The sequence below is a fragment of the Pyricularia pennisetigena genome (assembly GCF_004337985.1).
Source record: "Pyricularia pennisetigena strain Br36 chromosome Unknown Pyricularia_pennisetigena_Br36_Scf_16, whole genome shotgun sequence".
Lineage (NCBI taxonomy): Eukaryota > Fungi > Ascomycota > Sordariomycetes > Magnaporthales > Pyriculariaceae > Pyricularia > Pyricularia pennisetigena.
The window spans coordinates 22,222-38,362 of record NW_021940928.1 but is presented as its reverse complement, the minus strand read 5'-3'; the positions used below and the strand labels follow the sequence as shown (position 1 = coordinate 38,362).

At 48.9% G+C, this 16,141-nt stretch overlaps 6 protein-coding genes across 6 annotated transcripts; 3 read left to right on the top strand and 3 right to left on the bottom strand.

The window, feature by feature from the left end:
* Positions 1-1,148: 1,148 nt before the first annotated feature.
* PpBr36_11134 (uncharacterized protein) lies at positions 1,149-3,249 on the top strand (the record flags this gene model as incomplete). Its single annotated transcript, XM_029898237.1, has 3 exons — positions 1,149-1,280; positions 1,343-1,391; positions 2,762-3,249. Coding segments are annotated over 3 exons (669 nt in total), but the record flags the coding sequence as incomplete, so codon positions are not given.
* A 3-nt stretch (positions 3,250-3,252) lies between these two features.
* On the bottom strand, positions 3,253-3,540 carry PpBr36_11133 (uncharacterized protein; the record flags this gene model as incomplete). The annotated part of the gene is made up of 1 exon (XM_029898236.1): positions 3,253-3,540. The coding sequence occupies one exon, from the start codon at positions 3,538-3,540 to the stop codon at positions 3,253-3,255; it is 288 nt and encodes a 95-aa protein (XP_029743362.1).
* Positions 3,541-5,519: 1,979 nt separating this feature from the next.
* Positions 5,520-6,437, bottom strand: PpBr36_11132 (uncharacterized protein; the record flags this gene model as incomplete). Its single annotated transcript, XM_029898235.1, has 3 exons — positions 5,520-5,588; positions 5,644-6,258; positions 6,390-6,437. Coding segments are annotated over 3 exons (732 nt in total), but the record flags the coding sequence as incomplete, so codon positions are not given.
* Positions 6,438-6,965: 528 nt separating this feature from the next.
* PpBr36_11131 (uncharacterized protein) lies at positions 6,966-7,602 on the top strand (the record flags this gene model as incomplete). Its single annotated transcript, XM_029898234.1, has 2 exons — positions 6,966-7,112; positions 7,180-7,602. 2 exons carry the CDS (start codon positions 6,966-6,968, stop codon positions 7,600-7,602), a joined length of 570 nt encoding a protein of 189 aa, XP_029743335.1.
* On the top strand, positions 7,603-9,727 carry PpBr36_11130 (uncharacterized protein; the record flags this gene model as incomplete). The annotated part of the gene is made up of 4 exons (XM_029898233.1): positions 7,603-7,759; positions 7,926-8,067; positions 8,510-9,172; positions 9,502-9,727. 4 exons carry the CDS (start codon positions 7,603-7,605, stop codon positions 9,725-9,727), a joined length of 1,188 nt encoding a protein of 395 aa, XP_029743334.1.
* A 412-nt stretch (positions 9,728-10,139) lies between these two features.
* PpBr36_11129 (uncharacterized protein) lies at positions 10,140-13,966 on the bottom strand (the record flags this gene model as incomplete). Its single annotated transcript, XM_029898232.1, has 2 exons — positions 10,140-12,037; positions 12,100-13,966. 2 exons carry the CDS (start codon positions 13,964-13,966, stop codon positions 10,140-10,142), a joined length of 3,765 nt encoding a protein of 1,254 aa, XP_029743364.1.
* Between the last annotated feature and the right edge of the window lie 2,175 nt (positions 13,967-16,141).

The following is a 16,141-nucleotide window of genomic DNA, read 5'->3' as shown; positions in this document are numbered from 1 at the left end:
TTTTAGGATCTTACATAGCTTTTTTATTTTTTCTTTTTTTGTACTGGTTTAAATCATTCCAATTACAATATAGACAGTTAAGTTTGATGCGCGCAGTACCTCTATAGAAAGGCGTGCCTTGTGGTGGTGACATTATCTGGTCTTGGACTCCAAAAAGCCTTTATGGGGACACTATATCTATGTCGAATGTTTACGTCGGCCTCTGCCTAAAAAGGTGTCTAAAAGAATTGTTGGATTGACCAATATATCTACGGTCATAAATATCGGGCTCCGGCCATTTTGGTTCACCTCGATATGCCCATGCAGGTGACTCATCGGATATAGAACTTCCTCACTTCTTAGTTGCAGTTGGATTTGGCTGTTTTCCAACCACCTCCATTTGGTAGTTTTGGAGGACGACTCGCTTGCGTCGAAACAGAGACAACGATTTCACCATAATTTTGCAGCGCTCGAGGCTCGTGGGAATAACACCAGTGAAATATGCTCCTTCAAAAAGCGTTTCATCAGCTTCCGAAGCAGCGGCTTCGAGCGGTGACCTGGGAATCGCCCCTAATAACACTCGCCAAATGGCAGCCGCGGACCAAGACCAGGGATACAGTGGAGATGGTAGTCCAGCACATCAACGACTGACATTCACATGTTTCACCGACCGTCAACCTAGCAGGCCGACAGCGCTTGCGGGTTAGCCATGCAGCTGCAGAATTTTCATCGTGGTTGGTGTCATCCCAGATGTGCGACAGTCGGCGCGATTGAGAGCGTTTTGGGGCAACATACTAGGAGTCAATCTTCGAAATCTCGGGGCGAGCATTGAAATTGCCCCATATCTGAGAATAGCTTTAAAATAGGAAATTTGGGATTTTTATACTGTCACAACTCAATGTCGCGAAGTAAGCTAGGGCGTATACATAACACGCTAGGCAAATGATAGTATTCCGAAATTATTAGATGATAACTGATTCTTATCTTCCTTCCTCTTTCAGTACAGGTTTGCTTTGTATACACCTGTCATTGGCTGGAGCTAGGCTATCAAATTGCCGTGACCAACATTTGCGGGTTCTGGGATTATGGCCTTGCAATAAACGTCCTGATGGGACTTGACGCTTCGACCAAGCCCCCTCCTGTACCGAAAATTGCTGCTGATAACAGACGAGACAAACGCTTCAACTAAGCCTAAGAACACGTCGAAATTTAATGATAAAACTTTCTCACACGCCACCGTGCAAGCTGAGGCCAACACATGGTCGGTTTGCGCTCTGCTTAGGCACTGCCTTACCTTCGGTGTGCTGCATCTCTATTTACATTCTATCTTTTCTTTAATGCTGGCTACTTTTCAGTCATATAGCATGGCCCTTCGAAGCCCATGAAAAACGGTCCAAGGTCAAGGGCTTACGGTGAGTTATGGTTAGAGAAAGACAAGCATTGTTTCTTTGGACTTGTTCTCGATGGCTGCCATCAGCTGATGTGAATGTACCTAACCTAACCTAACGTAACCCTCTTCTGCAGTCTTTAGATAGAGGCCTCAAAAAGAGGTTGTTCCCGTAGGAAAACCAAGACTATCTGCATCCATCTCCTCCCGATGTAAAAGCCAATCCCAGTTATATAGCCGACTTTTATACCTGCAGCCAACAACCTGTCCGCCACTAAGAATTCCGGTCTTATTAGCTGGCTCCAAATCTTTCAATGCATTATCCATAACGTAACGTTACTGCACGACTGTATACAAGAGAAGCTTACCCGTTGTAACAAAGCACATATTAATACAACCGCACACAACACTGGAAACCATCGATGGAACCTCACATACTATTTTCCCTTTTGCCACAAGTAGTGGCCCGTGCTAGTTGAGTTTGGACGCGTCAAAACAGGTGTTATAACCGGTACCAGGGAGACCAGATAGAGTCATCTTACACTCGCTCATGAGAGATATCCCCGACAGAACCCAAAATTATGTAGGGAAGGAATTAAAACCTTGTATGACGCCAAGGACAGGGATCATTTGGATCAGGAGATCACAATCACCACACTTAGGAAATAGGCTATAAGCAACGCTCATTACCATGTAGATACATTTCTTTCCAGGATCGCTTAGCAGCAATCAACCTTTGGTTAACAGCAATTCTTGAGTTCCATCAGAGATTCTCCCCACTCAATGAAAACCCCAGTTACCTGCAGTCAGAAGTTCAGTTGCTTCAGCCCATTGTACCCTTAGCAACAGATCACCCCGATACATCGATCGTAACACTTGGCCTGGGACACCTTGGACATTTGGCCGGGATGCATTGGCCTGGGAAATTTGGCTTTGGCCTGGGAGATTTGCCTACCCAACGAAGGAACCAAACAAACTCGGGCTACCCCGGCGGATTTTGGGGCATTACCTAGCTATGCGGACAGGACACTGGGATTTTTGAGGTTACCACGACCGGTTTGCCCACCACGGCGCAAAAACGCAGTGCCCTTGGTGCGATAACTCCACGGCATCAGACCGCTTGGTCCACTGCCCAAACAGTGTCAAACTATGGAAAAAGTGGCCCAACGGCCCGACTCAGCGGCCAAACACGCAGACCAGACAAGAGTACCTATACAAGACATTGGGGAACCCGCGGGCCTTCAAGGAGTTCGCAGCCATTACTGGCCATTCAGCCCTCCCTCCGCGCTAAAAGCGCACCGAACCGGCCCTAGTGGACACCCCCGCGCGCAACGGTGCGCACGGACAGACGGCGGAAGGCGGCGCAGGCTGGTCATACCTCTGCAGGAATATAAGTTNACTACTACTACTACTACTACTACTACTACTACTACTACTACTACTACTACTACTACTACTACTACTACTGCTACTACTACTACTACTACTACTACTACTACTGCTACTACTACTACTACTACTACTACTACTACTGCTACTACTACTACTACTACTACTACTACTACTGCTACTACTACTACTACTACTACTACTACTACTGCTACTACTACTACTACTACTACTACTACTACTACTACTACTACTACTACTACTACTACTACTACTACTACTACTACTACTACTACTACTACTACTACTTGGTCTCCTGGTTGCCAGCTTCCCCTGTTGAGGAGTCGCCGTCGTCCTCGTGCAAGCAGCTTACGTCATTTGGCTCAACTGTGATCTCATCCAGCACAGCCTCTTGGGGCTGTCCTTGGGGCTCTTTCGGCCGCTGTGACGACGAATGTGGACAGCGCCGTCTTGTTCTTCGGGGAGGTCTGTAACCGTCACGTAGCATTTCGTACTATCGCCGTGCTTAGTCGATGTTTGCGGAGCATTTGTATACGCTTGTGATCCTGAGCACATACCATTTTTTTGATGTTTGGTTCTTCAAAGCCCTCGGGGATGTTGACAATGCCGTCGTAGCCATAGAGTGGATCATAGAAGACGGTAAATACAAAGATCTCGCCAAGCCTCCCCAGTTGCTCGGCCTTCCTCATGAGACTCCCGCCGCGATTCCGCACCAGCTCCTTTTGCTGCCTGTTGCGTTTCTCCGGGTCCGTGAGACGAGTCATTTCGATACAAAAGGTTTTGAGGACAGTCAATGGTGGCCAGGCTGGGACGGACCCGACATCACGGTAAGCTAAGACAAGAGAGGTCATCATGTAGTATCTGATCTCCAGAGAACTTAGCAGTGTCGCCTGATACAGTTTGGAGCAAATGCTTCTTCCGCCTTCAATACAGACATTCAATCTTCAAAATGTGGGGACAGCATAGGGCTGCTTGAGGCTACTTGACAAGATGTCGGAAGATCCAGATTCGGCCACATAATAGCTGCAAACATCCACTTTTTGCTCTTATTGCCGCCCATTTGCTAAAGTACCTCGAAGTAGCTGCGTGTGCTCCACTTGGCTGTTGCAACAGTGCGAGCTAGCTAGCACTCTACTGAGCTGGACTGGTAAATGAGAGTCTTTAGAGTCGCTCGGCTAGGGCAGATGCGTATACAGCTGTAAACAAGCCTCCATTGGCACTCTGTGGGGCAAACATGGAAAATCGATGTGTGTTGAGGGGAGGAAGATGGTTTTGCTCCTAGCTGTACCCGCACGTATAATATTGTACAGGATTGTAACAGGCTGGTTTGGAGCGATTAGCCCGATGAGGCAGGTCTTCACGCAAGCTCCAAGTTTGACCCACATTGCTATCTTTTCTGGGGGGCTGCTGTCGCACGGCGGTGTGCCCGTACGGTACCATGGTAGGGTGTATAATATTGTCTCAATTGATACGTTTTCTGAATTGTGTGCAAAAACGCACCAGAAACGGAGCTGGCTAAAGGTACACGAATTTTCTACTGAATCATGTGTAGGTGGGAGACACCCCTCAAAACGGTAAAGTTACCGAGATTACACGCCCCAGTGCAACACACCCACTCACAACGAATCTCCAGCCGGATATACGCTGTGACCCCCAGGACTGGGTCGTGGTCTTAAGTTTTGGTGTTTTCTCCTGCCGGCACTGCCGCGAGACCGACCTGGCGGAGGAATTCAGGCCAAGCATTGGTCTCAGTGCTTTAGTCATTCCGTCTGCGAGCTATTTTTGGTGGTAACGTGCACTACTTCCAGCCGCCCCAGTGATACTTGTTCACGTAGCTAGTGGTTGTGAATATCCATATGTTTCAGGCGTGTTGATAGCTTTCTCTAGCGGGTTCATAATTAGCCCAACAGTGGCCATGTTGTCACAGTAGGCGATGATTTTGTCGATATTGACCTGAAGTACCCCCAATAGCGGTGCAATCGTTTGGAGGTCCTAGAGGATTCTGTCGATAAAAATCGTCTCTCTCACTCCTTCAGATAGTGAAGCAAGCTCAGATTTAGTGGTGGAGAGCGTAACATGCTTCTGTTTCACGGCCTTCCAGGCCCGAGTCCGTTGCAGAGGGAGATAACGAATCCTTGGGAGCTTTTGCGATCTTCTGGGTCATCTCCAAAGGATGCATCTGTATGAGGTTCCAGCGTGAGCCCACCCCCAGGTTTAAGTCCCAAATGACGCTGGCGTTTTAGATAGTGAAGTACAGAATCTGCGGCTAGTTGATGATCTTCGGATGGGTTATGGAGGTGTTTGCTAAGCTGGCTAACAGCATAAGCTATATCCGGTCTGGTCATAACGGCTGCATACATCAGTGATCCCACCTTCCGTTGGTAGATGAAGATGCGCTCTGGTGTGGCTTGAGAGGTTGATCTGGCCAGTCGTTCAGATGACTTTATGGCAGTGCGCGGCCCATCTCCTTTGGGTCGCGTTTCAGCGATCTGGACAATCTTGGTAATATATGGGACATTTGGACCCTGAGATCACCAGACCCTAACCCTGACCCCTGACCAACCACCCACCAGGGTGACACCCTTCATCAGCGACGCGTCAAGCTTAGAACTTTGTTTATTCCTTTCCTCTCCTCAGAGTAGAGTCTTCGTCGGTAGGTGCCAATAGACTAGCTTCCGTGCTATGCTTACTCTGGCCGTGACATTAGCTTGCGGAATCTGTTCACCTTACAAAGCAAAAGCTTACCCTTTCCCTCGACTGCTTCCTTCATACAAATAGGATCGACCTGGTCGATCTTATAGCTGATCATGTCCTGTGTAGAGTCTTAGCTCTTGCTCTAATCCTTGGCGAGTAACTACGAAACTCACAACTGTGCCACCGCCGGCGTCACAAACAACATAAACGCCCCCTGTACCTGGCCTCCTACCCCTCTCGATTAGTGTTGACATCGCTGCGGCTTCGGGCTCATTTGCAAATACAAGCTCCGTAGGCCCAGCGGCGCGTTCTTTCAATATGCCTGCTTGATCGGCAGCCTTGTGCATCGCTTGCCTCGCATACCCTTTCCAGATTGCGGGGACGGTAATCACAACGCGAAACACGAGGGCATCGACGACCATTTGCCCCCGCGCGCACACAATCTTGGCGATGGTATTTTTCCAAAGCGCACCTAGGAAATCTGAGACGGCGTCAATAGCAGTTTTGTTGGTGCGCGAGAGGAACTCGCGCGCGCTGACGAGGTATTCAGATACATCCCTGTCGTCATTTGTATCTTCTTCGCGGAGAAGTAGAAGTTTGAACCATGATACCGAGCTTGCATCAGGGGGGACATCAAAGCTCCAATGGATTTTACCGTCATCACCGTAGCTAAGCTCTGTCGGGCACTTGCTTTCTTCACGGCCTGTACCGGGCCAGTTCGTAATCAAGTTGATGTCATTGGGATCTTTCTGAAGCTCGTCTGTGTGGCCCAAGCAACGCCAGGAAATCTATTCTCCCATTGTCAGGTGGTCCGCTTCCTCAGACATGAGAAAAGAAGAACTTGCGTCGTGCCAAAATCAATACCAACAATAAGTTAGCCATCCTGCTCGTCCAAGACTGGAAATTCATCATTGCTGACATCGCTTGGCGGCGATCTCGGACGGGATGGAATTGAGAAGGATGACATCTTGATTCTGTTTCGCGGTTTTTTAACCTGAAATGATATAGAAATGGGAGCTCAAATCCGACAAGTGGAAGGCTGAGTACCAAGTTTATATATTTGTCACTTGGCCCAGAAGCAAGGCAAAACCACGCAAAAAGGCAAATTTGGAATGAACATTCTTCATAGGAACACACACGAAAAGGCAGCCAGGCCAGTCGGAATCCTAGACCTTGGCAGCCGTGGGTTACACCAATAAACGGACAACTTAGCCCTCCACTGTCAAGCTTGTATATATTTCTCAACAAATACAGAAACAAATTGTTGAAAGTGAGTTTGTTCAACAACAAAAGCCAGGAACCCATCGCGATGTCCCAAAGTCGACCAAGCGATCAAACTCCCATAAAAAGTTCTCTTCCCCTCTTAACAAACGCCGACAGCCGAAGATAAGATGATGCGCATGTGAAATCCTATACTTGGCCGTCTTATTTCTCCCTCCGACTCCATGAAATGAATACCCAAGATCAGTATCTCTTGCCCAGTACATCCACCAAAATGCCCGCCGACATAGACGAGGACACGAGCATGGAAGAGGCGATGGACTACATCCACGTCAACAAATCACCATGGCCTTCGTGCGCATGCACGACTAGCAGAGTACCTTTTGAGGAAGACGGCGACGATTGTAACAGTCACAAGCCTGTGCCCAGATTATGTATCGGCTTGGACCAAACAATGCGCTTGGGGCGATTAGCCAACTAACTACCAGGAACAACTTGCACAATGCAACAGACATATCCGAGAATTGGAAGAAGCAACGAACAAAAATTCAAGATTGATACAGTATTGGATTGAAAAGCAGCAAAATGATTGGCAAACTTACCTTCAACCCCGCATTACTGAAATAAACCAAGAATGGCATCAGAAGACCCAAGATCTTCAAACTCGTCACCAAGCCGAACTGGCAAGCTTGCAGAAGCAGTTTTCTGAAGCCCAAGCCCTCGTGCAGCAGCTGGAGTCTAGCCTTAGCACAGAGCATACTAATTGTGTATCCGCGGAGGCCGAAGCCCTCGAGAATCACAAGCGCTGGCGCAAAATTGCCGCTGAGCTTCGCAAACTCCACACCACCTCGTGCCAGTCAAACAAGATTTCTGATCAGGATCTCATCGATGGTGCCAAAAGGATGAGGTGAATGGTGCGTAACTTGGCCGCAACCGGATTTTCTGGGATACTTAGCGAGCCTTCGAGCGATAAGACACGACTCTCGGCCTATCCATGTCCTATGACGGAGGAGTTGAGGCAGATGCAGTTTTTGTTGCACACCAACCAATTTGCCATTTATTTGAGGCGTAATTGTGGCATTATTTGACCAAATACGTGTTTGGGTGTTATATGTGGGCAGGCGAAGCTGCATAGTCGATGCAGAAGCTGTATTCCGCCGTTTATGATAGTAAGGCTATTTGGCTAGCCATTCCTGCCTACCATGACTATAGGCTAGCCAATCTCGAGCAGCAGGCCCAACTGAGAAGATCGTCATCTCATTACAAGAGTGGCGCACAAATACTAATGCCCTAGTTGCAACGACCGCTGCAACGACCCCTGCTGCCCGGAAGGCCCTTCTGGCCTACCGAGCCGATTTTGTCCATTCTGTGCTTCAGTCAGATAACTATCGACGCGACAATTCAGGTCTAGTGGACGACTTGGCCACCATTTTTGACGCGGCAATTTCCCTTGACCGGGACATACACCTGCGCAATGTCACGGCCAGGGTAAGCATAGCACGGAAGCTAGTCTATTGGCGCCTATCGACGAAGATTCTACTCTGAGCAGAGGAAAGGAAACAAACAAAGTTCTAAGCTTGACGCGACGTAGATAAAGGTATCACCCTGGTGGGTCGTTGGTCAGGGGTCAGGGTTAGGGTCTGGTCATCTCATGTTCTAAATGTCACAAATAGCACTACATGAAGTGGGAGCTTTGTTCCCGAACACTCGGGACCCCAGCTTGTTTGTTTCATTGGGTACAGGCTGTCCTTTGCGAGGCGGTCCGCAGAGAAGTTCTCGTTGCTTCTGGAAAGATTCTTTCATACCACGCCTGATCAGGGGATTTTGGAAGCTTGGCGACTCCGACAGGGCTTGGAAGCAGTTACTCAGCCAACAGACCATCGAGAAGTCCAAGAGTGGCTTTTTCCGATTTGACGTGAAGTTTCCTGGTGCAGAACCCCATTTGGATGATCTTTCGAAAATGAAAGAAATAGAGGAGGTAGCCCAAGAAACGATGTTACAATCTCCAGAGCTGAACGATTTGGTCTCTCGCATCCGTGCCGAGCTCTTCGTCTTCACGCTAGATGGAGATGCCATCCCATACCGAGCGGATAACCAGTATGAATGCACAGGTAGCATATCCTGCCGATTGCGGGCTAATACGGCCGCGTTCGATGCGCTGATGACCCAGTTGAATGAAGAAGCTGCTTTTTTGCAAATCAACAATGTCACACTACAGGGTAATTTCTGGAATGGCTCTTGCAGCGATGCCAACGGCAATTTCTGTAAGCATGTGAAGATTCGGGTCTCCAGGTTGGACGAGCCCTTCCAAGTTTGCTTACATGAAGGCTCAGGGGGAGGATGCCACATAAGTGGCTCGCCATTCACGATTCAAAAATTGGCTGAAAACCAGAAATTAGGTGCAAGATTTGGAACAATCGACCACCGTAGAAGCGTGACAGAGGATTCAAATGAGGGCCGTCGTAAACGCCAACGAATCAAGTGAATGAGGGAAAACAGAGCCAATTCTGTATTGAGTTCATGAGTGGAAGGAGATTACTGTGCGGAATCTTATTCCACAAATGTTTGTATTAGCTAGCTATAAGCCATTTATGAGTTCCCAACGTCCAGATTATGCTTTCCATAGCCTGAGGATATATACCGTATACAGACAACTTGCTCTCGTCCAGCTGTGAAACCAGGTCTGACGGAGCCCAGACCATTGGAACCATGTCATGGCACTGCATTTATAGGCACACAGTGCAGTACTTCTATCCCGACAAGCGATCCTCGTCTAACACTAGCTGCTATGTTTGGACCACAGAATATAGAAAGTCTAGGCGGAAGTCCGAACGACATGAGCCAGCACTGACTACGAAACAGACCTCAAGACCTAGAATCCATGACAAACACACAATGGATGAGATCAGAGTACAGAATTATTTAATCCACAAACGACCGTGCACACGCTCCAAAAAGCCAGTTGTCAAAACTGTGAGGTTCCAGCTCCCGGCAGATTATCGAGCTAAGGTTAGGAGGCGGTACGAGAAAGATTAGGCTGGATTTTCTCGGTGAGGCATTGAGTTTGGTACACAGCTGTCTTGGAGAACGATTAGTCTCTCAAATTTCGTTTCAGTATTACTTAATTTGCGTGTTTACGATTTGCATACCGTTTGTGTCATTGTTCTTCAGCAAAACTGTCGATTAGATTCAGCCGTAAGTCATTTAGCTGTCACGCCGAGAAATAATACTATAGAGCATAAAATTCTATTTTACTCCTACATATTATGGTCTCATATCGAAGCTATCCGGAGGACTGCAAGCCTTTTCAGGCTCTGCGCGAGAAACCAATGTCAGGTCCTCACTCACATGTCTCCGTACCTCCCAGATTTAGGGCCATAACCCCACTGTCCGTCCTTATTGATAAGATAGCATTGATAGAATAGCAGCATTTCATCCTGCGATAAAGTCACGAGACCGTTGTCCGCGGGGCTAGTCTGTGTGGGCTTGTGGTGGGGTCTCTTGGTGCACTAGCTGCTGGCTCCTCGTACTTGTGCTGCAAAGTCTCAATCGTGAAATCGGTATTGCATGGGTTGGCTGTAGTACTGCCAACGGGTCCTGTGGGTCCCTTGATGTTGAATAGTAAGCGAATCACACCCACCAGCACAAAGACAAGGTATACCAGCAGCAAGCCGACCGAGATGAGTGCGTCACGGATCATTCCATTTCGCAGGCGGTCGATGACCTGGTACACAGCCGCAGAGATCTCATCGGTCGTTACAGTGGATGGGCTTGAGAGAAATGAAGTCATGTTCGAATCGCCCAAGATGGATTGCTGCGCCCCAGAGCTGAACAAATCTCGGGGGAAGAGCGGGAAGGAAAAATGTGCTTGTTCGTTGACCCACTTTATTCCGTTTTCGACCGCCTCGATCTTGAGCCCCAGCAGACATCGAACCACGTCCTTGACGACGTTATGCAGTACAGTGCCTTCGAAAACGTCGTCCAATCGCTTGTTCATCTCGGTCTGGAAAGTACTGAGTGTGTTATTGACTGCTGAAGTTGCCGTCTTTACGTTGCTGAGGAGCTTGGTGTTGATCTCGTTGGTATGCTTGACCAGAACCTCGTTCGCGTCGGTGGCCCACCTGGTCGACACTTCATCGAGGGTGCTCACCACGTCCTTGGCAAAATCGCCGACCCTGTTGATCAGCGCAGGCGCCTCCTTCTTTACCAGCCGAAGAATGATAAGCTGGCAAAGACAGGAAAGCATGCCAGCGACTGCCAGCCAAAACACAAAAAGCGCAGGCGCCGATGTCACATAGGCCCAGGCCCACCTAGCAAGATACTCACGATCGCTCCGCTTCAGCTTGCTTCCGATCCACAAGCCCAAGGCAGACGAGAGTGGACGAGATCCTTGGTAAAGAGCATCCATAGCGTCGTACTCCCCATCGAGCATCTGTTGAGCAAGTTTCTTTTGGCTATAGTACCGTCTGGCTTCTAGCACCGCCATAAGGATGCATGCAAGCGAGGCGAGGATCGGCATGATCACGAGCAACACGATTTGGGTACGATGCACGATCCTATATAGCCCGTTGAAAAAGTCGGCGACAGCTGTATTGCCGGAGCAGAACGACAACGACTGTTTTGGTGCCAAAGGGAACATATCATCTGGCGGCACCCACGCGCCAGAGCTTTCGTTGAGTTCCTTCCTCGCGAGATCAAAAGGAACGGCGATGGTACGTTTGGTGAAGTTTTGCACGTCGTCGAAAGTCGGAGTCTTTTCTTTCATGTCTTTAAGGCTACGTACGAAATCGCCACTGTCGATGTGGATGCTCTTCAGATCACCCAGGCTACCAGAGATATCTAACTTGGGCACGGTAGCAGAATCGCTGCCTAGGAGACCGCCGAGGCTGGTCCCTTTGTTGAGTTTGCTTACTAAATCGTTGATGGTGCTTTGAAACTTGTTGACCTCGTCGTTGAGGCCTTCGGTAATCTTGCCGATGGCGTTGCTCATTTGCTCAGCCATGGCGTCCGCTGCTTCAATGCCAACGTCGAAGGCACCGTGAATAAAGGCGGCGATGAGGCAGACATACGTTCCAATATGAAAGTTGATGGCTAAGTAAATGATGTTTTCGATGTTTGTGAGAACCAAGAGGAGCATATTCACCGTGCCGCTGACCTCGCGGGAAATACTTTCTACAGCCAGTTTGTTTACTCCGTGCGAGAGGTAGTGCGGCATAGACGCCATAGCGCTACCTATATCTTCGACCTTTGTGCAAGCAGAGAGTGCCTTTTCCTTCGCATCAGTGATGTTGTCGTTTAGACCGGAGATGAGCATAACAAGCCGAGCCAGCACGAGGATGAACAATGCTGTCCAACAATTGAGCCAGATCTGAGACAGTCTAGATCNTTGAATAGTAAGCGAATCACACCCACCAGCACAAAGACAAGGTATACCAGCAGCAAGCCGACCGAGATGAGTGCGTCACGCATCATTCCATTTCGCAGGCGGTCGATGACCTGGTACACAGCCGCAGAGATCTCATCGGTCGTTACAGTGGATGGGCTTGAGAGAAATGAAGTCATGTTCGAATCGCCCAAGATGGATTGCTGCGCCCCAGAGCTGAACAAATCTCGGGGGAAGAGCGGGAAGGAAAAATGTGCTTGTTCGTTGACCCACTTTATTCCGTTTTCGACCGCCTCGATCTTGAGCCCCAGCAGACATCGAACCACGTCCTTGACGACGTTATGCAGTACAGTGCCTTCGAAAACGTCGTCCAATCGCTTGTTCATCTCGGTCTGGAAAGTACTGAGTGTGTTATTGACTGCTGAAGTTGCCGTCTTTACGTTGCTGAGGAGCTTGGTGTTGATTTCGTTGGTATGCTTGACCAGAACCTCGTTCGCGTCGGTGGCCCACCTGGTCGACACTTCATCGAGGGTGCTCACCACGTCCTTGGCAAAATCGCCGACCCTGTTGATCAACGCAGGCGCCTCCTTCTTTACCAACCGAAGAATGATAAGCTGGCAAAGACAGGAAATCATGCCAGCGACTGCCAGCCAGAACACAAAAAGCGCAGGCGCCGATGTCACATAGGTCCAGGCCCACCTAGCAAGATACTCACGATCGCTCCGCTTCAGCTTGCTTCCGATCCACAAGCCCAAGGCAGACGAGAGTGGACGAGATCCTTGGTAAAGAGCATCCATAGCGTCGTACTCCCCATCGAGCATCTGTTGAGCAAGTTTCTTTTGGTTATAGTACCGTCTGGCTTCTAGCACCGCCATAAGGATGCATGCAAGCGAGGCGAGGATCAGCATGATCACGAGCAGCACGATTTGGGTACGATGCACGATCCTATATAGCCCGTTGAAAAAGTCGGCGACAGCCGTATTGTCGGAGCAGAACGACAACGACTGTTTTGGTGCCAGCGGGAACATATCATCTGGCGGCACCCACGCGCCAGAGCTTTCGTTGAGTTTCTTCCTCGCGAGATCAAAAGGAACGGCGATGGTCCGTTTGGTGAAGTTTTGCACGTCGTCGAAAGTCGGAGTCTTTGCTTTCATGTCTTTAAGGCTACGTACGAAATCGCCACTGTCGATGTGGATGCTTTTCAGATCACCCAGGCTACCAGAGATGTCTAACTTTGGCACGGTAGCAGCACCGCCTAGGAGACCGCCGAGGCTGGTCCCTTTGTTGAGTTTGCTTACTAAATCGTTGATGGTGCTTTGAAACTTGTTGACCTCGTCGTTGAGGCCTTCGGTAATCTTGCCGATGGCGTTGCTCATTTGCTCAGCCATGGCGTCCGCAGCGTCAATGCCAACGTCGAAGGCACCGTGAACAAAGGCGGCGATGAGGCAGACATACGTTCCAATATGAAAGTTGATGGCAAAGTAAATGATGTTCTCGAAGGTTGTGAGAACCAAGAGGAGCATATTCACCGTGCCGCTGACCTCGCGGGAAACACTTTCTACAGCCAGTTTGTTGACTCCGTGCGAGAGGTAGTGCGGCATAGACGCCATAGCGCTACCTATATCTTCGACCTTTGTGCAAGCAGAGAGTGCCTTTTCCTTCGCATCAGTGATGTTGTCGTTTAGACCGGAGATGAGCATAACAAGCCGAGCCAGCACGAGGATGAACAGTGCTGTCCAACAATTGAGCCAGATCTGAGATAGTCTAGATCTAAGACCAAGGTAGGGAGCTGGTTGATTTTTGCGCACCTGGGGCAGCGGCCGCGGTTCGAAGGCATATTTTGTGCCCATAGAAATACATTTCAAACCTTTGGGCAAATCCGGGATCTTCATAATGTTCTGATCAGGTGAGTGTAGTGGGCCAAAGCTGAGATTAGGAAAGTAGATGACAAACAGATCTAATGAGGGACGTAAACATTGACCCGGCGCTCGCAGAGCTACTGGTTTTCGTAAGTGACAGCAAATCAAAATCTTGCCATAAAGCTCAATGAAAAAGCCGGAACACCAGGTCAGAAAGCGCATCGCAGAAAGGGGATATCGAGCTCGCTTCTCTGGTGCAGATCCGCGGGTGTTTCCTTCGATTATCGACGCTGTTATTGGCTGGTGAATCCAAAGACTTTCATAGTGGCGTGTGTTGGCTTTCCAGCTTTTAGATTGAAAAGCATGTACTGCCTTCATCCAGTTGCTAATCAGGGTAGGCGTCCAGCCCTCTCTTGTTTCTATTGGGTACTGCTGTAGGCAGGAATCAGTCGTGTGCTAACGTTAAATCTATTGGCTTTAAAGAGCGCATGCCAGGTCGCCCAAAAGCAACGTCCCACGCAACTCTGGAATGAGCCTTTTATAGGACATAAAAAGAAGGACAAGATCGATTCTCATCAAGATGAAGCCTCCGTTTGTGAGCCAGGCTAAGGGTGCGATTTCGTCTACCGAGCGTGAAGATGTCGGGTGCAAGTCAGCTGAAAATAAGCACGCGCGGACTAAACGACAAATATTTCAAGGCTACAGGGTTCCGTGCAAACAGTCTTATGAGTTCAGCAGTAGCTCAATGCCGTCTCATATGGCTTTTGAGCTCACAATGCCGCCCATTGCAGAGGAAGTCTGCCTTGGTGAAGATTCCTGAGGAGAGAATACAACTGCAGTACTCATACACCAGTGGCTTCATTATTTGAAGAGCAGGTTCTATCGCCGGCATGCTGTCGTGCCGTGAATTCCGTAGGACTACACTGGCTCTGTTTTTACTGAGGACTTTGCAAATAATAAACGAGCGTTGTGCTTGCCATTTCAAAGCTTCTTCGCATGCTAATTTTGTCACGAAGGCTAAGCAAAAGGGGCGACGAAGCAGGACGTTTTCACTTTGTACCTATGCATTCAGTCTGAGGTCACTTGTATGCTTCCATTTATCACTCTGTTTCCATTTATATTTAGTGAATGATTTTAATACCAGATTTGGGGAGCTGCCCGCGACTAGTAACCAGGCTTCAGTGACAGGAATGGAAGTTCAAGACAAGCGGGAGCTCAACAAGCCCTAAAAGCCGTTTCTTCACCGACATGGAGCATAGAATGTACTGCAAAGCATTAGTTGCTACCGACTGCAGCTCAGAGTCGCAAGCTTGACCATTCCAAATGCACGTCAACAACTACCGTTGCGCAGCTCATGTCAAAGTCCACACCATCATGTACGTCCTGGCTGCTCGCCATGTCGGAACAAAATCGGTTTGTACATGATCCCGGTGGGCTTAGGAAGTTAGTTGTACTGTGTAAAAGCCATCGCGACCGACCAGGGTGGCAGTGTAGTTAGCGTCTTCCAGGCCGATTGAAAGCTCCGGTGACCTTGGGACTCTCATTGAAAATGGCCGGGACACGTTGTAAGAGTTTGCAGCTTATTTTTATTTATTGTGCCGTGTGGTCCCCACCAGCGACCAACCGCAAACAACAAGCTGCAATGCGCTACCACCTCTTGAAGGTACTTTAGTGGCTCATCCAAGAATCGCAAAGCAGGCAAACTAATCAACTAAAGGTTCTAGTTAGTGTGTAAAGAACAAACAATTTGGGAGACAATTGGAGACCAGATCAGGCTGCGGACTTCCTGGCTGAAGTCAATTACTTCTAGCCTGGTCCAGAAAACCACCGACGGTGTCACGGAACCAAAGCTGTGGCATCCATGCACCATGGACTTTTTTGCTCTGATCGAAAGTGGCGTCTCGTTGGATCAGCTCTGTCGACCCAACCCCCCTGCAGATAGGATAATATCGACTGGGGATAAGGTTCAAAGTTTTAGATAACAGAACACAAGCCGAGAAGTAACCAAGGAATTGTGGCCGTATTTGTACAGTTAGGAGCATAACTATCTTCCTCTCAGCAAAACAAATTGACTTTCTCTGCTTGCACCGTACGGTGTCAACTAGGACTCCCTTGATGACTGAGCCCCTATTCGACCTCTGAAGGCGATCACGAGGCTTATGTCAACGAAAACGTTCCTCTGGAAATCAGGCTAAGTAGTCTGCTGAC